The sequence below is a fragment of the Nicotiana tabacum genome, chromosome 5, assembly GCF_000715075.1.
Source record: "Nicotiana tabacum cultivar K326 chromosome 5, ASM71507v2, whole genome shotgun sequence".
Taxonomy (NCBI): Eukaryota; Viridiplantae; Streptophyta; class Magnoliopsida; order Solanales; family Solanaceae; genus Nicotiana; species Nicotiana tabacum.
In genome coordinates this window covers 77,519,462-77,539,343 of record NC_134084.1, presented here as the reverse complement: position 1 = coordinate 77,539,343, position 19,882 = coordinate 77,519,462, and the positions used below count along the sequence as shown (strand labels likewise).

The 19,882-nt window shown below is 35.3% G+C and overlaps 3 protein-coding genes across 6 annotated transcripts; 2 read left to right on the top strand and 1 right to left on the bottom strand.

Annotated features, from left to right (window-relative positions):
* The first annotated feature begins 3,534 nt into the window (after positions 1-3,534).
* Positions 3,535-7,229, top strand: LOC107803224 (putative protein phosphatase 2C 34). 3 transcript variants are annotated; one of them, XM_075253702.1, is made up of 6 exons: positions 3,535-3,762; positions 4,348-4,605; positions 4,745-5,041; positions 5,126-5,243; positions 5,392-5,615; positions 6,946-7,229. In XM_075253702.1, the coding sequence occupies exons 2-6, from the start codon at positions 4,354-4,356 to the stop codon at positions 7,123-7,125; spliced, it is 1,071 nt and encodes a 356-aa protein (XP_075109803.1). In that variant the 5' UTR covers positions 3,535-3,762; positions 4,348-4,353; the 3' UTR covers positions 7,126-7,229. The 3 variants fall into 3 exon arrangements, with proteins under 3 accessions (XP_075109803.1, XP_075109804.1, XP_016482348.2); XM_075253703.1 differs by lacking the exon at positions 6,946-7,229 and adding an exon at positions 5,882-6,047; XM_016626862.2 differs by lacking the exon at positions 3,535-3,762 and adding an exon at positions 3,863-4,083.
* Positions 7,230-9,129: 1,900 nt separating this feature from the next.
* On the bottom strand, positions 9,130-19,586 carry LOC107803223 (uncharacterized). 2 transcript variants are annotated; one of them, XR_001651983.2, is made up of 9 exons: positions 19,171-19,586; positions 19,010-19,076; positions 18,667-18,706; positions 18,433-18,565; positions 17,824-17,895; positions 17,069-17,149; positions 16,384-16,445; positions 16,148-16,270; positions 9,130-9,467 (listed from the first exon to the last, which is right to left on the bottom strand). XR_001651983.2 is itself a non-coding variant. In XM_016626861.2 (9 exons), exons 1-8 carry the CDS (start codon positions 19,462-19,464, stop codon positions 16,204-16,206), a joined length of 816 nt encoding a protein of 271 aa, XP_016482347.1. In that variant the 5' UTR covers positions 19,465-19,586; the 3' UTR covers positions 9,130-9,467; positions 16,180-16,203. The 2 variants fall into 2 exon arrangements, 1 of the variants encoding a protein (XP_016482347.1); XM_016626861.2 differs by having other exon boundaries at positions 16,180-16,270.
* LOC142181174 (uncharacterized) lies at positions 9,474-16,141 on the top strand. Its single transcript, XM_075253701.1, has 2 exons — positions 9,474-12,898; positions 13,006-16,141. The coding sequence occupies exons 1-2, from the start codon at positions 12,313-12,315 to the stop codon at positions 13,020-13,022; spliced, it is 603 nt and encodes a 200-aa protein (XP_075109802.1). The 5' UTR covers positions 9,474-12,312; the 3' UTR covers positions 13,023-16,141.
* Positions 19,587-19,882: the final 296 nt, after the last annotated feature.

Below are 19,882 nucleotides of genomic sequence, written 5' to 3'. Positions count from 1 at the left end.
ATCTGAAACTGGAAAATATTTTTGGAAAATTGCACTGTGCGCCCCGCCATGCGCCGCACCATGCGAAGCGCTTGTAAGGATTTACAAAGGCCTTGCAAATTGTCTGTCAGGCAGATTTTACACTACACGCCGTGCTGCTCCTCGCAGTGCCCCATGCAGAGTTATAGTGTAGTTTTCTCAAAGTAACTTGTTTCATTCACTTTTTGTTATCCGGACTTGGTTCTTGACCCTCGAACGCGATCCCAGTTTAATTCCTTGGGATTTTACTCAGACTTCAAAGCTCCAAACTATTCGATTTAACTCAAATTTATCTTTTTAACTTGAAATCACTTCCTGCAAGGCATAAAATACGTAATAAGTACAATTCACTATCATCTAAGCTCAAACATACGTAAAATGCAGTAATTAGAGTGCAAACTACGGCTAAAATATGAGTTTCTAGTCTACCATCACGTACGTGCACCCACAACAAGTAGCAAATAACAATTAAAGCACCTACATAGATAATTCTCTCTTACAAGATTAGGCAAGATACTTATCTTGCTTCCAAGAGCTCTACTCGGCCCTCAAACCACACTAGTTGCCTCAAAATAATGCCAAACAACCCGAAACTAATCAAATGATGCATAAATTAATTAATATACGTTCAAAAATTTATAATTTAACTATTAGAGAGATTTTCCAATCTCGCTCAGAAAGTTCCTAAAAGTGACTGCTCGGCCCACGTGTTCGATTCCAAAAATTCGGTAGATAAATGTTACCCATGACCTTACGAACTCAAATATATAATCCCATTTTTACTAAACATTAAATTCTTTCAACATAATCCTATAATTCTACTAATTTTTATGTTAAATCCACCCATAATCTATGTATTTAAATCACATTAGGTAAAAAGCACTCACCTTAAAACGTTCGATTAAAATCCCTTTCCAAGAAGCTCCAAAATCGGCCAAACAAGGTGAGAAATGGGAAAAATGAGCCTAAATCTCAATTTTAAAAAGTGTTCTGCCCAAGCATTCCTTCTTCGCGTTCGCGGAAACACCTTTGCGATCGTGAAAGCAAAGCTGCCTCTTGCCCCAAATGTCTTTTATTGCGAATGCGACAGGGCCCTCGCGATCACGATGCCTAAACTGGCTAACCCTTCGTGAACGCGAGCTACCCTTCTCGAACGCGAAGGCTAAGGCCTGCCATCACCCCACCCCACCCCCACCCCCAGTCGGCCGTCCTCTATACGAACGCGACCCAATAATTGCAAACGTGTAGGCCACTAGACCAACGTTCCGCAATCGCGAAGCATAAAAATTCCCCAGTCCAAAATCTCTCATAGCGAACGCGAGACTCCCTTCGCGTTCGCGAAGAAGGAAACCAACACCAGAAATCTGCCAATTTAAACTTTGCTCTGGGTGGTCCGAAACACACCCGAGCGATCCGGGACCCCGTCCAGATGCACCAACAAGTCTGTAAACATGCTATGGACCTACTCAAAGTCTCGGAACACATAAAACAACATCAAAACCAATAATTGCACCTCAAAACCAAATAAATCACCTTTCAACTTCTTTCAACTAGCTCTGAACGCGCGAATCATACTTAGACAACTCGAAATGACGCCAAACTTTACGCACAAGTCACAACTCACAATATCAACCTATTTCAAGGCTCGAAATCCCAAACGGATATCGATAGCACCAAAGTTCGCTTCAAATCAAATTTAGAAAACTCTAAAACTTTCAAGACGCCAATTTTCAACAATAAGCATTGTAACGCTCCTAGTCTCCCAAAACTCAATCCGAACATATGCCTAAATCCAAAATCACCATACGAACCTATTGGAACCTTCAAATCCTTGTTCCGAGGTCGTTTTCTCAAAGTGTTGACTCAAGTAATACTTGGCCACATTAGGCCACTAATATGGAACTAAGTGTTCCGAATTCAACTTGAACCATTCCAAAACCAAACCAACCATCCCCGCAAATCATAAAATAGCAATAGTACATACTAAAAGTCTTAAATAGGGGAAGGGAGATCTAGAAAGCAAAATGATCAATCGTATCGTTACACATTGCTTGCTTCAATTTGAATATTCTCATACGATTAGGCTTAGAAACTTTACTTACAATTTTCGTATTCATTGCTTGCCTCAATTTTGTCATGTGATGCAAAATTAAAGAAAAATATAAAACAAAGTATAAAGAATAAGATGAATTCTATTTGAAATCTAATTTTTTTTATGTGGATTCAAATATTAGAAAATGGATTAATTCCATAAATTTGATGCAATTTTTTATGACCGTGCGAAGCATGGATAAGTTGACTAGTTCAAGAATAAATAGGCCATTGAAAACCTTAATTAAAATATGAGGAAGACATTAACTATAGCTTAAATATGAACGTGAAGTTTGATTTTTCGCACAAATTAAGTTGAGGGAAAAAATAATTTTCGCGTTTAATAAGTACATGGTAAAGGTATAAATATTCCCGAACTAAAACGGAAATGCTAGTTATACACTTGTATTTTGCGGAGTCTGATTACCTATGTACTTAAAAGTGAAATTACTGTTGAAAAGATTTATATTATGTGGTATAATAAGAGTTTGACACGTGTTTTTTAACCATTTTATCTTTTATTTTACATTTTTCTTCAATTTCTTTTTCTATTACAAGTGTATGTGTATAATAGCACTCGCAAAACACAAGTGTATAATTGACATTTAGAGACAAGTTTGAGGGATACTTATGCCTCTTCCATGAATAATCACAACGTAAGTTCGTTATCTTTGAACTTAACTAGAAGAAATTGAGAACTTTTGCGTTGTGGACTGTCAAGTTATTTAACTCAAAACTTGTTGGCCAAGCAGCTTTCTCCATGTTGTTGGTTAATAACAAATTGATTATCTCGCCAAAACCGAATTTTGTAACGTATAATTGTACTTTTTTCTTATTAAATTTGTGAGAAACTCTTTTATCCAATAATTTCATATTCGAACGGGTTTGACTATCGATTGTATTATTCTAAAGGATGATCAAATGCTAAGCACCACAAATTAAACACAGTTATTCTTGTCTGAAAGGCAACAATTTTGATATTCTTGTATAACTCAAAACTCAATAATTTCTTGATAAGGTGTTCTATCATCCTTAATCTCAAATTACACAATACAGAAAAGGGAAAAAAGAATACATAACCTGTACCAACAATCATAATTTCTTCATTATTATTCAGAAAAAGATGTTTATGGTTAAACTATTTTTTTTTAGTTTTCCGTCTGGTGTCCGGTACCTGCATTGGAGCCCAACTATAGCAGTTCCATCTAGTGCACCATATCCTTTGGTGGTATGGTTACAAAGTCTTATATCTCTATAATAAGTAAAACCTGGACAAAATCCAAGTCTAAAGTTGACATTATACATTAGATGTAGAGTTTAGAGAAATTTCCATTTATATTTTATTTAGTTCAAAAGGATAATATATTATAGTACAAAGTAGGGGTGGCATATATATATAGTACTCCACTAGTTTAAGAGGAGCAGGGTACCGGAGTTCCACACAAGTTCTACGTACCCTTTTGTGTTATACGAAAAATCTCATATTTGTTGTCTTCTTCTTCATTATAAAGATCTAATCAAATTACCCTCTTAAGCATTGTGATCCATTCTCTCCATTTTGGCTATCACTGTCAGCTTTTCAGCTGTAAATAAGTCTCTGGTCTTGTCAAAAACTCATTTCTCAGACCATATTTCGCCAGAAAAACAAAAAAGGTCCTCAACAAGCTTTTCCTTTTTATCCCGTTTTGATTATGTATGGGTGTAATCTAGTTAGTGGAACAGTTTACATTTCCACTGGACTTTGCCTCTTTTTGGTTTCCAAGAAAGTGGATAACAGAAAAAAAAAATTGGATTTTTTTAAAGCAATTCGGGTTTTCTTGTTTTGTTGAATGAGATTGTTCCATTCTGTGTTAATATGCTCAATTTGATTCAGTAGAAGGTGGAAGGAAGCTTGTTAAAGTTTTAAGCAGTTGTCTTTGTCTAATCATACAGTATTTGACTGGGAGGGAATTCTATGGGGAAATTCAACTTGGGGTATCTGTTTATTCTCTAATATTTTCTGTTGTTGAAAATTCCATCTAAGAGTTTGAATAATTTTCCGCTTTTGTTGCTCTGCGAAAAGGACCAAAGGTTGTTCAAATGTTTTATCCCTTACGGATTCATCATTTTTGGATTGTTCTATATTTTAAAACATGAGTTGGATTCTAATATTTCTGAGTCAGATTACACCCCTTCTTTATCTCAGCTGAAATCAATATTTGTGATTTGAGGATTGCGAATTTTTACCTTTCACTGCAGGGTAAAATGGGGCATTTTTCATCCATGTTTAATGGATTGGCAAGATCTCTGTCACTGAAAAAAGGAAGGGAAAACTCTAGGAACGGGAATTACAATGGAACAGAGGCTGCAGAATCTATGGATAAAGGAGCCAAGAAAAATGATTTTATATTAAGGTCTTCAGGGACTGTAAATGTTGATGGTTCTAAGAATTTTGCTTCTGCCTTCTCTAAGAGAGGAGAAAAAGGAGTGAATCAAGATTGTGTCATTGTTTGGGAGGTATTCTTCCCCAATTTATGGTTTTTCTCTCACAAGTCTTCCTTCCTCTTTGTTCAATATTAGTCTCACTTGTGGTACTTTTACTACTATGTCTATGTATGGAATTATGGAAATGCCTTTTGATTCTTGCTCATGGCAGGAATTTGGATGCCAAAAAGACATGATATTCTGCGGAGTATTTGATGGGCATGGTCCGTGGGGCCATTTCGTGGCGAAATGTGTACGAGAATCATTGCCATCATCTCTGCTTTCCAATCTATTTGAGGCTTCAACTGATTCAGATTTCGATTTGGATTCTGATAAATTGCTTCATGAATTCGATATTTGGAAGCATTCCTACACCAAGGCATGTGCTGCTGTAGATCACGAGCTGGAACAACATCCTAAGATTGATTCATTCTACAGTGGTACCACTTCTTTGACAATAGTCAGACAGGTAATACCAGTAGTTCTTTTGATGATATTAGTTAATTAGCCAGTCAACAAAAGTTGCTCAATCATCCAAGTTTTTGTTCTGCAGGGTGAGGCTCTTTTTACCGCGAATGTTGGCGACTCGCGCGCTGTATTGGCCACCACTTCTGAAGATGGCAACTTGGTGCCAGTTCAGCTCACTATTGATTTCAAGCCTAATCTACCTCGTAAGTCCTCCTTTATATTTGAAATTTACTGGCCCTACTAATCCAGATCCGTATTAGATAGGCTTTAAAACACTCTTTTTCTCTATATTGCTCTCTCTTCTTGTATTAAATACCAGATGATTCACTATGGCCTGTATGTTGATTCCAGAGGAAGCTGAACGGATAAAGCAGTGCAATGGCCGAGTATTTTGCGTGGACGATGAACCTGGGGTGCACCGGTTATGGCTGCCTGAAAACCAATCCCCCGGATTGGCTATGTCTAGAGCTTTTGGAGACTACTGTGTGAAGGATTTCGGACTAACTTCTGTTCCTGACGTGATTGAAAGATCTATCACAAGCAAAGATCAATTTGTTGTGCTGGCAACAGATGGGGTATGTCTGGCCTTAATCTTATACTATGACAACCATGTCTTCATCACAGATAGTAGCATATTCCTTAATTAGGGCCAAACAGAAAGTAGGTAGGATAAAAATTCTAAGCGTAAATAGGCTGGCACTGATCATCCATGATGGCCACTTAATGCTCACTGGTGAAATGTTAACTGCATTAAAAAGGTTAGATTAGTTGGATAAAAGTTATTGTACTGAATAAATTGTCTCTTGTACATGCTTGAGTCTAAGGGTTTCAAGCTGAGCAGGATGAAGACGGAATATCTGGAGTGTAAGTTCAGCGCTGAGCCGGAGGAAGTGGGCGTGGATGTGAGGCTTGAATCACATGCCATCCCAAGTAGAGGCAACTTCAAGTACCTTGGGTCGGTTATCCAAGGGGAAGGGGGAATTGACGAGGATGTCACACGCCGTATTGGAGTAGGATGGATGAAGTGGAGATTAACATCTGGAGTCCTATGTGACAAGAGAGTGCCACCGATACTCAAAGGTAAGTTCTATAAAGCGGTGATTAGACCGGCCATGATGTATGGGGCTGAGTGTTGGCCTGTTAAGAACTCACATTCCAGAAGATGAAAGTAGCAGAAATGAAGATATTGAGGTGGATGTGCGGGCACATTAGGATGAATAAAATTAGGAATGATGATATTCGGGAGAAGGTGTACGTGGCTCCCATTGATGACAAGATGCGGGAAGCGAGACTCAGATGGTTCGGGCATATTCAGAGAAGAAGCCTAGATACCCCGGTAAGGAGGTGTGAGCGGCTGGTTGTGGAGGGCATGAGAAGAGGTAGAGGGCGGCCTAAGAAGTATTGGGGAGAGGTGATCAGGCAGGATATGACGAGGCTTCAGATTTCCGAGGACATGACACGTGATAGGAAAATGTGGAGGTCGAGTATTAAGGTTGTAGGTTAGGAGGTAGTTGAATCTTGCCTTATTTCGCACCTCTATGAGACTAGTCTGGTAGAATTTTTGGCTAAGATAGTTATTGGCAATATTGTGTCTTACTATTACGCTTTTCAATGCATGACATATTTACTACCTTTCGCTTTTGCTTTGTATCTTTATTCTGAATTTAATGTTGTTCCTCTTTTTCCTATGATTTATGTGGTGATACTAATATTGTCTCCCTTTTGTCTTTCTGTTTTCTTGAGCCGAAGGTCTTTAGAAACAACCTCTCTATTCCTTTGGGGTAGGGGTAAGGTTTGCGTACATACTACCCTCCCCAGATCCCACTAGTGAGATTTTACTGGGTTGTTGTTGTTGTTGTATATGCTTCAAATTGTGTAAATGCATAAAATATTTCCTTTGTGCAGGTTTGGGATGTTATTTCCAACGAAGAGGCAGTACAAATTGTGTCATCGACCCCAGAGAGGGCAAAAGCCGCAAAGCGTTTGGTGCAATCTGCTAGCTGTGCCTGGAGACGTAAGAGGAGAGGAATAGCTATGGATGATATTTCAGCTATTGTACTTTTTTTTCATTCTTCTCCCTTGTGACAACAAATTCACCCTGTATAGATACACCAGAACAGAACTTAGTGAAAAAGCAAGTTTGCTTCTCCCGCTCTCTACAACAGAATAAAACTTAGTGAATTTGCTTCTCCCGCTCTCACCCTCATCATCACCACAATTAGAGCTGAAAGGAACTAAAAATGCAACTGTTAGTGGACTAAAATGATAATGAAGCAATTTTGGAGCTAAATAGAAGATCCTCAACGCTTTTGAATTGAGAACCTGGACACCTTCTTATGGAGTTCACCATAACAACATCAACAACATACCCAATATAATCCTATAGGTGGAGTCTAGGGAGGGTAGTGTGTACGCAGACCTTACCCCTACCCGGAGAGGTAGAGAGGCTATTTCCGATAGACCTTCGGCTCAAGAAAAGGTGGTATGGAGGTAACAAACCATACACATTTATAAATGTCTGGATTGTTCTAAGAACATAGACACAAAACAATAAGTTCATATCAAGTGTATTCTGTTTTTTGCAATATCAAAAGGGTTTTTTTAAAACTTGTGGTCTAAGACAATTCATAAATATTTGTGTGCCTATAATTAAGAATAAAAAGAGAATTTTAAAATTAAATTGTTTTCAAATTTAGAAAGAGTTCATTCTTCTATAAACTGACTAAAAAGAAAATAAATTAATTCTTTTTTAAACCGAGGGAGTAGTAAATTCCATTTACCTAAACATACTATATTTCCAGTACATTAGTTATTTGCTATGCAACATCGACGATACGACAATTCAAATCAAATAAACTCAACATAGCCTAATATGAGTGTGTCGACAGCTTACTAAACTAAGTTGGATATAAAGCTTTAGCATTTTATTTCTCTTGCATTGGAAATATTAGGGTGTTTATCATGCGGATTGGGCAGATATTTACGCTAATGGTTTGGCTTATCAGTTTATAAATGTAATAATCATCTAGCTAACCAATACGACATCGGGCGAATGGACATCAGATTAGCGATTATCGGGCAGTTCATCAAATTATCGATTAAGGAAAAATTTGGAGTAAAGTATCACATCTGCTTTGTCTTTGCAATGATTTTGGATGAAGTAAATGAAGCCCTTTGTATTGAAAACTGAACTAACCGAATAAGATTAGAAAATAGAAATTGAACCCAATAAAGGCGCTCTTCAAAGATGAACTAACTGAGTAAGGCAAAAATTTCTTGATTTTGCTTTGTCTTTGCAAATCAAATACATTCAAGTTGGAGTGGGTGTAGTATTTGGGCAACGACATTATCAACCACCTTTAGCTTGAATAGTATACTTGTATATATGGAAGTAGCAGACTAGCAGTACTACTCTGCCCCAACTAATTAAATCTAACCCTACATCAAGGTCTACATCTTAAGGATCATGACGGGTTCCATATACCTTGGATCGACCAATAAATATTACTTTATTTACATAAAGGTAAAAGTGTAAATATAAAAACTATTAACGGATTAATGGTTTATCCAATATAGAAATTGAGTAATGCGCCGTTAAACTCTTAATTATAAAATTTCAATCTGTTCATCGACCATTACCCCGATAATCCGATACCAATAAGTCATAGGCCCTTTTTGTGGCTCGATTAACGATTAAAGTTCGATTTTGAACAACCCTAACTAGAATAGCACTTGGGCACGTTTGTAACAATGTTTGGAAGGAGAGGGAGTGGTAACAACTAACAGGGAGTACATACGAAATTGCAACAAGACCAAGCCTAATATTCTTATCACTATTTCCATTATATTTTCTCTAGCCGAGGGTCTATCGGAAACAGCCTCTCTGACCTTCTAGAGGTCGGGGTAAGGCTATGTATATCTTATCCTCTATAGACTCCACTTGTGGGAAACTACTGGGTTTGTTGTTGTTGTACTGTTTCCATTAGTTTAAACTTCAGTAACAAAGTAGTATTAGCAAATAGCAATTAGCAACAATATATTTCGATTAGTTTCTCAAATGAGAAAGGGTAGCAACAGGAGAAAGCGATAGATGAGTAATGCATTTTAAACCCAAAATTTGAACAGGAACAAATCAAATAAAAACTTTACATAACAGCTCATAATTTCAAACACTTTCTCTTATTATCAGGAGTTTTAATTTTACATCAGTTATACCTGTGTGGCTGTGTCCAGTCATGTAAAGATGGTTGTTATACTTCCCTTTCTCTTCTACTATTTCTTTCTTGTAAAACAATATTTCACTCCAATTCTTTCTTCTCTTTCTTCACCAGTGTGCATGAAAGACGAGAGAAACCATACGTGTTCTTCGCTTTTTTGTTCCGGAGCCTTTCTCTTCTTTCCATCTGCTCTTTAACAGTGCAAACAAACTGCAAAGTGTATGGGATTTGGTCACATTTTATTCATGAGATGGTCTAGATTAGTATTAGTATGGATACGGAAAAATAATTCTAGTATTGAATAGAATAGGCATAATAGACAAGGGAAGAATAAATATAGATAGAAATCGATTGTGGAAGAATTTTTTTAAAAAAACGACGAACTTTGACACCTTGGATAAAGACTCGTATAATCTTATATGTTTTGAATGCACGTATGGATCAATATTTTAGATGACAAATCGATTCTAACATGGAACACTAAAGATACTTATTCCTTTCTTTTTATTTCCGTGTAAAATGCTACAGCAGGAATAACCACTTGACGAACATCGGAAACTCTGAGGTCCAACAAATTATACAATACTTCGAACATAAAATATTTCAATTTTCATGTGTCTGCATTGTCTACTTTAGACAGGATAAACTAAAAATATTGTAGGATTGCGTATTGGTGTTCATAACACGGAACGGAAGACAATAACAATCCTAGGCAGAACTTTTCGTGTTTAAAATTCATTTACATGTCATAGATCGGATCTAAGACGTACCTGGTGAAGAGAGTCGCGTTTTAAATTTCTTTGATAGTGCAGGTGTATCCACACCGAGACTGATCCTTGCTATCAACTCTTTGATCAATGAAACCCCGCGAACAAATTGAATGAAAATATATATCTCTTGGCTAAAATATATATGTGATATATATAATTAATACTTATCTTATATCTAAAAGATGTTATATAAAATATTCATTAAGAGAGAAGTTTGGTGGAAACTTTGAATTGTATTTGAAAAGTCCAACATGTGGGCTGCCACAATCTCATTTAGAATGAGATTCAATTTTTCAACAATGGCAAACTTATTTTCGGTTTTGACAAGAATCCATATTTGAATTGTATTGAAAGTCCAACATGTGGGCAGCCACAATCTCATTTTGAATGAGATTCAATTTTTTCAACAATGACAACTTACTTTCGGTTTAGAATTGTACAAAAGTTCACCGCCTCCGACTTTTCCTTTGATATAATGAAAAAGGATTTTCAGAGGTTATAAATATGTCCAATTGACATGAAAATCTATGATGAAAAATAATACTTTCAAGAAGCCACAGAATTAAGAGAAAAACGTACAAGAACAATTCTTGTCGTGCAATTTTAGGTAATAAGTCTTGAGAAGAAAAACCACTTTGTGAAAGTGAGAGTGCAATACAAAGCCAAGAGAGAAAATAATATTACACGAAAGGTGTTTTTTGTTCTTCTATTTTAAGCACAATATTTTCATTCAATTTGTTCACGGGATTTAATTGATCAAAGAGTTGATAGCAAGGATCAGTCTCGGTATGGATACACATAGTCTTCACACTATCGAAGAAATTTAAAACGCGACTCTCTTCACCAGGTATGTCTTAGATCCGATCTATGACATGTAAATAAATTTTAAACACGAAAAGTTCTGCCTAGGATTGTTATTGTCTTCCACTGCGTGTTATGAATACCTCCACGCAATCCTACAGTGGTATCAGAGCCTTGGTTTCTCGTGTCTAAATTTATTTACGAAATATTTTTGCATTTGAAAAGTTCAAACCATAATACATGTATCTTGTGCAATAGATAAATTGTTTGAATACATGGATTGATATTATTTTATTGTGAATAAAATATGTATTTATATAAGTTAAACTACTAAGATACTTCGTAACTTGAATTTGAAATTTCGTATAAGATGCGACGGTAATCTGTATTAGGTTATTAGATTAAACAATTGTTATTAGTTTATAAGGTATTAACTAATAATAATTTTCTGGCATGTTTATTTTATGTGATATATTAGATAAACATGTTAGAAGTATGTTGAATTTCATTTTTATGGGGCATGCTTGTTCGATATATAATTAAATTATTTATTACATGTGATGTAAATTAATTTAGGACAAAGCATGTAGACAACTTAAGCCAAATTCATGTGCTATGAAAGATTTGATCATCATGTTATTAAAAGTTGTTTTAATAACAATTCCCTCTTACTAAAATTTGAGTTCTTGAATAATAAAATATAAGATATTTTATTAGTAAAGTTATCCATCAAAATAAATAATTTTAGTTACTTCTTGTTTATAACGAGCGGCCTGACAACCAGGAGACTTATAGTTCGAGAATATGTTAAAATTATTTATTGCATTAGGTGCATGGATTGAAAGAATTATTTAATTTTACACTAGACGCCTGGACTACCTGGGGAGTATAAAATTTAATAAGTTCTTTGCTATCATGATGGTTGAACTCAACTATGCCAATAAGATCGACCTGACTACCAGGGTACTAATTGACATAGAGCTATTTAAGGAAATTGTATGGGGATACAATTGGTAAGTGTACCTACCTTTAAAATATATGTGAGAAACGACTTGACTTCCAAGTGGTTCATACATATTGTTGAAGGATTCCTTTACTCCACTAATAGAAATAAAAATTTCTTAAACTATAATGAGGGTAAACAGTTTAAAATAATTAGTGAAAATATCACTTAGATAAAAGTTCATGTCTTTATGATATGTTTAAATATGTTCTTATAATATTGCCTTTTCTTTTTTAATTTTAGATTTCTCAATATGTCTGTTATATCACCGCGTGGAATACTTGAGACCAACAAATTGGTAGGACCAAACTGCGATGATTGGTATGGAAATTTGAGAATTGTTCTCATGCATGAAAAACTTATTGATGTGATCGATAAGCCCGCTAAGGAAGTCCCAGATGAGAATGATGATGATGCCACCAGGATTTATCAGAAATAGTTGGAAGAATGTCTTACTACCAAAGGCATCATTCTCGCTTCTATGAGTTCTGAGCTCCAGAGGAAACATCAGGATATGGATTCAACTGCAATCATTGAACATCTTAAGAAGATATTTCGTACACAAAACAGGACAGCAAGATACCAGCTATCTAACACTTTATTTGGATCCAAATTGACTGGAAACTCTCCAGTTGGACCCTATGTCAATCGTATGATTGATCTTATCGAAGAACTTGAGAAGTTGGGGTGCAAATTGGGTAAAGAGCTTTCTCAAGATTTGATCTTGCAGTCACTCTTTGAATCCTTTTCACAATTTGTTATTAATTTTAATATGCATAAAATGGATTGTGATCTTCATAAGATGCTTATTGATTATGAGAATCAACTTGCATCTGAGAAGAAGAGAGGAGTTGTCATGTTGGTTGGAAACTCTTCTAAGAAGAAGGGTAAGGGTAAAAATAAACCCAAGAAGAAACTTATTGCGCCTAAGGGTGGTGTGACCAAACCCAAAGGCAAGACAGGCAAAACTGACAAATCTGATGCTGAATGTTTCCATTGTAAGAAGATAGGACATTGGAAGAGAAACTGCCCGGAGTATCTTGCAACTCTAAATGATAAGAAACAAGGTAAGACTCAATTGAAAAATGTTTTCAAAGTTTCTTTAACTACTACTGATGTTTCATTGTGGGTATTAGATACTGGCAGTGGTTATAACATCTGCAACATGTTGCAGGGGTTCCAAATAAGTAGAAGATTGAAGAAAGGAGAAATTAATCTACAAGTTGGAAATGATGCAAAAGTTACGGCCACAACTGTAGGATCAATTTCTTTAATAATGCCTATGGGCAAAGTACTTATGTTGGATGATTGTTATTACGTTCCTAAATTTGTTTCGAATATAATTTCAGCTTCTATGTTAGATAAATGTGGTTTTAACATAAATATAGACAATGGTATTTGCTCTATTTATTATGGTGATAATTTATATGTGAATGGCTATCTCCAACATGATGTTTATGTCTTACCTAATGTGAATGCTAATTCAATTATGCATGTTTCAAGTCTTAAGAGAAAAAGAGATGATCAAGTAAATCATACATACCTTTGGCATTGTAGGCTTGGTCATATTGGAGAGAAAAGAATTAACAAGTTGTACAAGGAAGGGTACCTTGACAAATATGATTTTGAATCATATCCAACTTGTGAATCTTATCTCAAAGGAAAAATGACCAAATCTCCATTTACCGGAAGTGGAGAAAGAGCTACTGAATTATTGGGACTAATTCATACAGATGTTTGTGAGCCCATGAAAATTCAAGCTAGAGGTAGATATTCTTACTTCATCACTTTCACTGATGATATGTCAAGATATGGATTTATGTATCTTATGAAACACAAATCTAAATCTTTTGAAATGTTCAAAAGATTCCGTAGTGAAGTTGAGAAACAGACAGGTAAAAGTATCAAGGTACTAAGGTCTGATAGAGGTGGAGAATATCTTAGTGATAGAGGTCGAAAGTAAGTTGCCATTGTTGAAAAAATTGAATCTCATTCAAAATGAGATTATGGCTGCCCACATGTTGGACTTTCAAATACAATTCAAATATGGATTCTTGTCAAAACCGAAAGTAAGTTTGTCATTGTTGAAAAATTGAATCTCATTCTAAATGAGATTGTGGCAGCCCACATGTTGGACTTTTCAAATACAATTCAAAGTTTCCACCAAACTTTTTTCTTAATGAATATTTTATATAACATCTTTTATATATAAGATAAGTGTTAATTATATATATCACATATATATTTTAGCCAAGAGATATAATTTTGTTTTCTATTCCAAAATAGAATATTTCAATTTGTTCACAATATTAATTATATCCTCTGTGCTAGCAAAGAATATGATAATATTTTATTTGGACTAATAACTAAATTTATTTGACTAATTTAATTCTTTAATTTAATTATCAAATAATAAAGTAATTAATCCTTTAGCAAAGATTAGAACACTCGTTGTGCGACCCCATAGGTTCAATACTAAGCCGGTAGTAAATTGATCACATCAATATACTAATCAAGGGTGGTGTCTAGCAACACTCCTTAACGACTGGATAACATGAATTATACAATTTACTCTCAAGAACCTGTAGAAGAATAATGTATTAATTCCTTCTGTCATTATAGCTCTGGGTCACCCTAAGATATGGTTCAACTGTCAAATCCTAATAGGCGACCAACTATGTGTTCATGTCAAATATAATCAACCATTGATTGACCTAAGAAACCCTTTTCTTCTTTCATTCAATCGCCCTGACCAAGGTCTTAATTTGGTCGGTTATAATTCATGACAACATGGAGCTTAAACTCATTACCAAGAGTTGACAGATTTTATCTTGATCAATCACTCTACAAGTATTTAATCATACCCAATATCCTTTCAACTATCGCCCTTGGGCCGTAGGTGTCTAGTATCAAAGTACAATAAATAACTTGTCAATTACTATGATGATATCAGGTCAAAGGAAGTTCTTACATCACATTCTTCCACAGAATATCCCATTGACAGTTTATGGTAATTCTAACCATTAGGAATTATCCAATGAGTCGGTTCAATGATCATATCTCTATATGCATCATCTATCTATGTAATTCAGTTAATGAGCTCAACTAAACTTTATCCTAAAAAGACGATCACATAGATATTGATCTAACCGGATTATTAATGTCCAAATTAATAATCCTATGATCAAGAACTAAATTTAGATTAAATTATAAGAAACTTTACTCTCATTATCATGATCTCAATCATGATGACAAGTTTCAAGGACCTTATCAAAATAATCAAGCAATTAATAAAAATGATAAAAGAATATCAAATGTCATATATATTTTATATGAAATAACATTCATGAAAAATATGTTCAAATCATCAAACATGAGATTGGATCTAGGGCATATCTAATATAACAACAACAACAACCCAGTATAATCCCACTTAGTGGGGTCTAGGGCATATCTAATATATCCCTAACAAATATACCAGTGCATATAAGTGTTTTAAGTTGTGTTTTCCTGCATTACCAGGCACAATAAATTCATGCCTGAAAGATGTGAGCTCTCACATATATGTGTTTGGTGTATATCATTTTTAGTTGCATTCGGAGTTGGAAGTTCTCCAGAAAACCATGTCAAAGTAAACTGTAAATCGTTTGCTTTTTAAAAAAAAAAAAAAAAAAAATTGTTATCTGATTAGGCATCTGACTTTGACACAAATCATTACTAGTTTAAAATAGTCAAATCCATAAAATGTCCTCCAAATGCTAGACCACCATATGCAAACAAGAAAGAGAAGCAATTACATACTAATAGGTTTTCTCCCTCTTGTCTTCATATACAGGCCAAATTTGCAGCCGGAAAGCTGCATCATGGTTACTCAAAATGTATTTGCTTAACTCAACATGCACTCCTAAATGATATTCGCGACTGAGCCATACACAATATCAAGGCAAAAAGGTGTAATGTAATAAACAGTCTTGTGTCCGTTCACACACATTTGAAGCTAGCTGTAATTTACGCTACTGCTGTCTAAACATAGTACAATCTAATTCTCTAATATGAATAACCAGAGTGTCTACAAATAGCAGTATCAACAGACACAGGCAGATCAAGAATTCTTGCAGCTGCATAAAGAAGATATATTTGTATACCTTTCCTTTAGCTATTTGTACACAAGTTACTAGTCCACATCCTAATTTGGAATGTCATTGACATGTTTCAAGATGATTTACCATTTAATTGCATGACACGTGATGTTATAGAACTAACAAAGGAAGTGTAAATTTGGTCAAGCTGAAGCATATGTAAATCAAGAAACATACTCTGGTGAGAAATTTTGGAACAACGAATTTACCATACTGCACTTGAGTGTATTCTCTTAGTTGAGGTTCCAGTTTCTACATTTGCAATGAACCTTGGCAAGAGCAGCCATGTAATCATCAGACCTGATAATGAATATTAATAAGACGCTCTTTGTCATGCTTACATATATTTCTAAGAACAAACAACAAGTACACTGAATTTGCATATATCTAGCTAAAAAACCCCTTCACCAGACCTTGATCCATAAGCCGATTGACAAGCAGCAATTAAATGAACTTTAGCTGCATCTGGCTCATTCTGCACATTAAAAAACAACAAAATAGCTCATCATGTAAGCCGTTGGAGTTCCAGTATTCAAAGCTTAAGAAGAAAAACTGATAGTAATCTCTCAAAGGCCATTCTTATGCAAATTTAACCATTGTAGATGTTTCAAATATTCTCCTTTACTGTAGGAAGAAACTAATATTTATACCAATTTAGTTCCATTGACAAGGAGACATCTTATTTGTATTAAAGGAATGCACTATGCTAATACTCTTTCTGCTTTGACTTCATAATTGCCATCATAAGAAAAGTAAGCAGCATGTGACTATTGATAAAGCTTGAAAGAATCACATGACCATACGTATGTGAGGCCACAGTGGAAGATGTATTTCAGTTACTTGCATAAAAGACTATCAAAAGCAACCCTTGCAGTTTACATCAATCAAAAACGTCGCTACTCTACCTCAGTGTTGAGAATAAAATCATGGCATACACAATTTAAAAAAAGTATCAGATATACAGGTTGATTCTCAGAGTAGTGTGTGCATTGTGAAAGTAAGCAGGGGTCAAGATAAGCTAAATTACTTTCAGTTCCAAGAGCAATCTGGCAGAAGAATCATCCATAATGAACGTAGGGTCTAGGGATAAGTAAAAACCTGGGATTCGTAGTACAACCCAGCGTACAGAGAAGCATAGAAATATTCATTTGGCTGTCCACTTGAAAATGCAGTAACAAGCTTCAGAATCAAGGAATAGTTTGTAGTTAGTGAAAATATTCACACCAACCAAAGCTGCAAATTAGAGGAAATCCATATAGTATAGATCATTGGAACAACTTATAGATAATTTAAAATAGAGTGCTTCAAAAAATGGAACTGTCATAATTTAGTAACAATCACTAGGCTCTCAGTTTAGGATATACAACAACAACAACAACAACCCAGTATAATCCCACAAGTGGGGTCTGGGGAGGGTAATATGTACGCAGACCTTACCCCTACCCCGAAGGGTAGAGAGGCTGTTTCCAACGACCCAGTATAATCCCACAAGTGGGGTCTCAGTTTAGGATATATCATAAGAAAAGTTGGATTGAAATAAACACGAATGTTTTGAAACAAATCTCGTCAAGAAACACTTTCATAATTTGGTAAGAATAACCGGGCCCTCAGTTGTAAGTTATATGAACATGCACCTGAAGGAGTTGAGCCAATCTCAAGTACAAGAACATGAGAGTGAAAGTGAATGAGATAGAAAAATATTGCCTACTTCGGCTAGTATTAGTTTATGACCTGGGTAAGAATTGAACAAGCACTAGAACAAACTCACTTGAAACTAGCATCGAAAGCTACTGCAATTAACTAGTGATATTAAATGAATTTCTTTCTTCTGACAACAAAACCAAATTCCATACCTTTTCTGGGTCACCACCATCTTTAAACATGTTATAAGCTTCTCGCATGACTGGTCGTGAATCTCTACCTACCTGCACACATCACATAAGCTGTTGGAAGGTTCAAATTTGAATTGTTGTAAGTAAATGTACAAATAGAATCCAGAAATTGGCTACAATAAGATGCTTGATCAAATCATTCTACACATAACAGAATCTCAATAGAGTAAAATATTCTCAATTTGGAAGTATTAGTACAAACTAACTCTTAGAACATGACGAAGTTTCATTTGATAGCCATACTTGGGTATCAGTGAGTCATTCAATGCCCGGATATGCAAGGGCGAATATACCATAGTAGGTACGAGTTCAATTGAACCCATAGCTTTCGGCACGGATCATAAATTTATGTGTAAACTTCAGTGAAATTGTAATAAATAGTAGACACGAACCCATAACTTAAAAAATATAACGGGCTCAATGTTAAAAATCTTAAAAGCTGAACCCATAAGGTTTAAATCCTGAATCCGCCTCTGCAGATATGGACTCAAAAAACATCAATCATCTATTAATAGGCATAAATGCAGAACAGATTTTTGAAAGTTTAGCTATGCAGACGAAGTCATTTACCTCAAGATATCTTTTTCTTGCTTCGCCAACTCCATACAGTTGAGCTTCACAGAGGAAGCACCATATCGACTCCTCTGTGTCATTTGGATTCTGGGCAACATCTAAACGGAATTGTTCCGCACCCTCCTCATACCTAACCAGAGACAACCAGTTTAAGGTATGCTTGTCCTTTTTCTGAATAAAGGCACAAAAATTTAATACAAACTAGTATAAGATAAGTGGAAAAGTTATTACCTATCAAGATAATATAGAGACAACCCTCTTTGCCAAAGATCTGATTACCCAATAAACGATCGCAGTCAATAAAAGTTAATGTATACCCTTATTATAGATTGCAGCCAAAAAAAAAAAACTTTACAGGGATTTTATGAAAAGATCAATCTTTATTTGACTAGAAAAGATAATGGAACTTTTCACCAACTCATAGTATTTAAAGTTCTGACCCAAATAACAAGAAAGATAAAATTACTCAATTGGAGCGCATTTCGTTGAACTGTAGATCTGTAAGTTTCATTTGCTTAACAATAGGACAACAAATAATGCACTTTAATTTATATCAATTAATTAAGAAGCTCACATGCTTTCTGGCGAGGATCAAGTTCAATTGCCTTGTCAAACTCCACCACAGACCCTAACACGTCGCGCTTCATTATAGAACCAAAAATTTCTGATCCCTCAAATCAATTGAACCAGTAAAAAAGCAATCAGTAAGGTGAAAGAGAAATCAAGAATAATTACCTGTCTGAAAAGTTGCATTCCCTTTCGAATTGCCATTACAGCATCACGAGCTGAGTTACCACTTGTTAATGCATCCCAGAGCCCAGAAACCGAGGGCAAGAATAGTCTTCTGGTCAAAGCTGGTAGTGGATTGTGATAAGTCTGAATTCTTGAAAAAGTGGTGCCCAAGAAAATTTCACCATTCTGAAACTTTCTTGAGTATAGAGGCAAAGAACTTGAAGAAGGGCAGTAGTGAAAGGGTTTGATGACTACAGAAATGGTGGGTTTGGGATGAAGGGTGTGGGTTAGTGCCATTATGGAAAGGAGAGAAACGAGAATGATGGAACGACAGAGAAAGATGATAAGGTAACAACAGCTAAAGGCGCGGAGCCTCTGTTTGTTAGGACTGCCCACCGGGGAAGATGGATGTTTTTCACAAATAAATAAATAATAAAAAAAATACATTTCCTATTTTTCTTTTCTTTTTTTTTAGATCTCATTTCCGAATGATTTTCCAGTGTTTAATTGAATATAACAGTAGGTGACGAGGGAAAAAAAAGTATATAATGGTAGGTGACATACAGTAATTGTACAATTGGGTAAGATAAAGTATGAAAATTCTATTTTTATTATAAATAGTATTTTATTTACGGTGAATGTATATCTTTTAGAGAGATTTTAAAATTTGTTACTTTGTGGCTAAGTCACTTTTCCCTTATAAATAGAGTGGTTA

Excerpts from the sequence above, each read along its gene's own strand:
- LOC142181174 (XM_075253701.1), top strand. The coding sequence starts at position 12,313 with ATGAGTTCTGAGCTCCAGAGGAAACATCAGGATATGGATTCAACTGCA.
- LOC107803224 (XM_075253702.1), top strand. The coding sequence starts at position 4,354 with ATGGGGCATTTTTCATCCATGTTTAATGGATTGGCAAGATCTCTGTCA. Across the intron at positions 5,042-5,125 it reads CTTTGACAATAGTCAGACAG|GGTGAGGCTCTTTTTACCGC; the intron begins GTAATACCAGTA and ends TTTGTTCTGCAG. Across the intron at positions 5,616-6,945 it reads TTGTGCTGGCAACAGATGGG|GTTTGGGATGTTATTTCCAA; the intron begins GTATGTCTGGCC and ends TCCTTTGTGCAG.
- LOC107803223 (XM_016626861.2), bottom strand. The coding sequence starts at position 19,464 with ATGGCACTAACCCACACCCTTCATCCCAAACCCACCATTTCTGTAGTC. Across the intron at positions 19,077-19,170 it reads GAATGCAACTTTTCAGACAG|CGCGACGTGTTAGGGTCTGT; the intron begins GTAATTATTCTT and ends TCTATAATGAAG. Across the intron at positions 17,150-17,823 it reads ATGGTGGTGACCCAGAAAAG|CTTGTTACTGCATTTTCAAG; the intron begins GTATGGAATTTG and ends TTGATTCTGAAG.